The sequence below is a fragment of the Lucilia cuprina genome, chromosome 2 (genome assembly GCF_022045245.1).
Source record: "Lucilia cuprina isolate Lc7/37 chromosome 2, ASM2204524v1, whole genome shotgun sequence".
In the NCBI taxonomy this organism is placed as follows: Eukaryota; Metazoa; Arthropoda; class Insecta; order Diptera; family Calliphoridae; genus Lucilia; species Lucilia cuprina.
The window spans coordinates 67,235,539-67,238,096 of record NC_060950.1 but is presented as its reverse complement, the minus strand read 5'-3'; the positions used below and the strand labels follow the sequence as shown (position 1 = coordinate 67,238,096).

The following is a 2,558-nucleotide window of genomic DNA, read 5'->3' as shown; positions in this document are numbered from 1 at the left end:
TCAGTTCTAGTTCAGTTCTAGTTCAGTTCTAGTTCAGTTCTAGTTCAGTTCTAGTTCAGTTCTAGTTCAGTTCTAGTTCAGTTCTAGTTCAGTTCAAGTTCAGTTTAAATTCAAGTTTAGTTCTAGTTTAGGTGTAATTCAGTTGTACTTAGTTTAGTTTTTCCAAGGTTGACTTTTAATTAAATTTTAATATATACATATAATTTTCGATGACATTTTTATTTACTTAAATAATATATACGAGCCGCTGCATTTGCTAGAATATAAGGGTTTTTAAATGCACGCGCAAAATAAGTGACCAGTATTATACCAACGAACTAAAAATAATTAAATAAAAAAATTAGGTCTTGTTGCAATGAAAATTAAAAAATTAAGAATTACATACCATAATAAAAGTAATAGCAATGCCAGCATTTCCTAGATTAGTAAATTGAGACTCTATATAAAAAGAGAAATAAATGAGACAACCAGACTGATATCGATTCGTATCATCTAGAAAATAAGTACATGTAAAATTTCCCATAGCACCACTGGGCATCGAACAACAGGAAAGGGGTAATAGATCATTAGATAAATATTGCCAATCGTTGGAGCTGAACAGGCCACAACAGCTAAACTACAATAAAATGTTAAAAAAATGTAATTTTAAATATTTTTATGAAAAACTTACACTTTTTTGTAGATAATCCCACATAAAAGTTTCTACGTTAACTTGGACTGGATCGTAGCTCTTTAAAGCACTTGACATGGGATATGTAATAAGATTTAGAATATGTGGCCTTAAGAGATAACTAAAAATACCGATTGCTAAAGTCAACAGAGATGATAAGGCGAGTAATATGGAAAATGTTAAAGTTATACAGTAACTTTCTTTCAAAGCTGCCCAACAAGCGCACAAGGAAAGTATTGCAATAATGACTCCCATGAAAAACGAAGAAATAGAAAACCATCTAAATTCCGGTATTAAAAATGGGTCATATTCAGAAAATATGCGGGTAACATAAAATCCCGTAATAAGCAAACCAATGGCACTAAACTGTTGGAAAAAATAAATTTACAAGGTTTCAGTAAAACATCTTAAAAACTTACCAACAATACTAGATTTATGCAAAATACTGTATATTTCGAATATTTACTTTCATGTGTTACAAACATTTTGTTTAAAAAAATTTTAAATATTTTTTTTATTAATTTTTTAAAATTGTTTTTAACCAAACACCAGTAACAGTAACAAAAGAATAATATTAATATTTTTTGTAAATATTTTTATTTTTGTATTATCTACAGCGTATTGTTTCTTATCTATAAATAATATTAGCTAGGTCGACTAGATGGTACACTACTAATACGACCTATATTTATAAGATTTATATCGTTTATCATGGATAGACATATATTTTTTAAATAGATTTATAGTTTATGATAATTACATGCAAAACATTCATATAAATACATATGTATATAATACACACTATAATAGTGTAGGGTATAACAATGTACAGCATTTAACAGTTTATATAAATGTAAGGTTTAAAGCCTTTTTAATTTTCATCATATTGTGTTAAACAGTTAGTTATTAGTGAATATAATACTTATAAACTCTCAACAACAGTAAGGTTTCAAGATAACATTTTAAAAATAAAACTCAATATTTTTGTTTATACCTATCGTCTTATCTATTATTTGTGCGCCAAAAGCAATAAATTAAATATTTACTATAATACAAATAAAGTTCGAATTTAAAACATTTTCATTGTGCTGAGAAATGTTTTGTTAAAGAACTTTTTAGAAATTCTAATACTTAAATTGTAATTAACATCATTCCTATACACAATTGGCGTTGTGTTGCTGTTTAAAATGTAAAACTATTGTAACAACAAAACAAATATCCAGTAAAAATAAAACGAAGTACTACCCAAGGAATAACATTTATCACCACTTCAAAAGCAGCACCGAGTGAATTTCTTTATCTTCTTTGGAAGGGATGTTTAAGCGAACTTTTATGTTTTCACTTAAAAAATGCATTTTTGGTACAAAATAAAAGTGATCACACATTACACATGTTTTGGCTGTATCGCTTATAGTTTTCGAGAAAAACGAACTTTTATTTTTTTATTAAAAAATGCATTTTTGGTACAAAATAAAAGTTATCACAGATTACGCTTGTTTTGGCTGTATCTCTTATAGTTTTCGAGAAAAACGAACTTTTTGTTTTCACTCAAAAAATAAATTTTTGGTACAAAATAAAAGTGATCACAGATTATGCTTGCTTTGGCTGTATCTCTTATAAATTTCGAAAAAACGAACTTTTATGTTTTCACTCAAAAAACGCGATTTTGGTAGAAAATAAAAGTGATCACGGATTTCGATTGTTTTGGCTGTATCTCCTATAGTTTTCGAGAAAAACGAACTTTTATGTTTTCACTCAAAAAATGCATTTTTGGTACAAAATAAAAGTGATCACAGATTACGCTTGTTTTTTGGTGCAAAATAAAAGTGATCACAGATTTCGCTTGTTTTGGTTGTATCTCTTATAGTTTTCGAGAAAAACGAACTTT

The 2,558-nt window shown here is 27.5% G+C and overlaps 1 protein-coding gene across 2 annotated transcripts; it reads right to left on the bottom strand.

Annotated features, from left to right (window-relative positions):
• Positions 1–48: 48 nt before the first annotated feature.
• Positions 49–1,221, bottom strand: LOC111686378 (CD63 antigen-like). 2 transcript variants are annotated; one of them, XR_006941618.1, is made up of 5 exons: positions 1,090–1,221; positions 671–1,036; positions 508–616; positions 386–438; positions 49–317 (listed from the first exon to the last, which is right to left on the bottom strand). XR_006941618.1 is itself a non-coding variant. In XM_023448739.2 (4 exons), the coding sequence occupies exons 1-4, from the start codon at positions 1,153–1,155 to the stop codon at positions 219–221; spliced, it is 762 nt and encodes a 253-aa protein (XP_023304507.2). In that variant the 5' UTR covers positions 1,156–1,221; the 3' UTR covers positions 49–218. The 2 variants fall into 2 exon arrangements, 1 of the variants encoding a protein (XP_023304507.2); XM_023448739.2 differs by having other exon boundaries at positions 386–616.
• Positions 1,222–2,558: the final 1,337 nt, after the last annotated feature.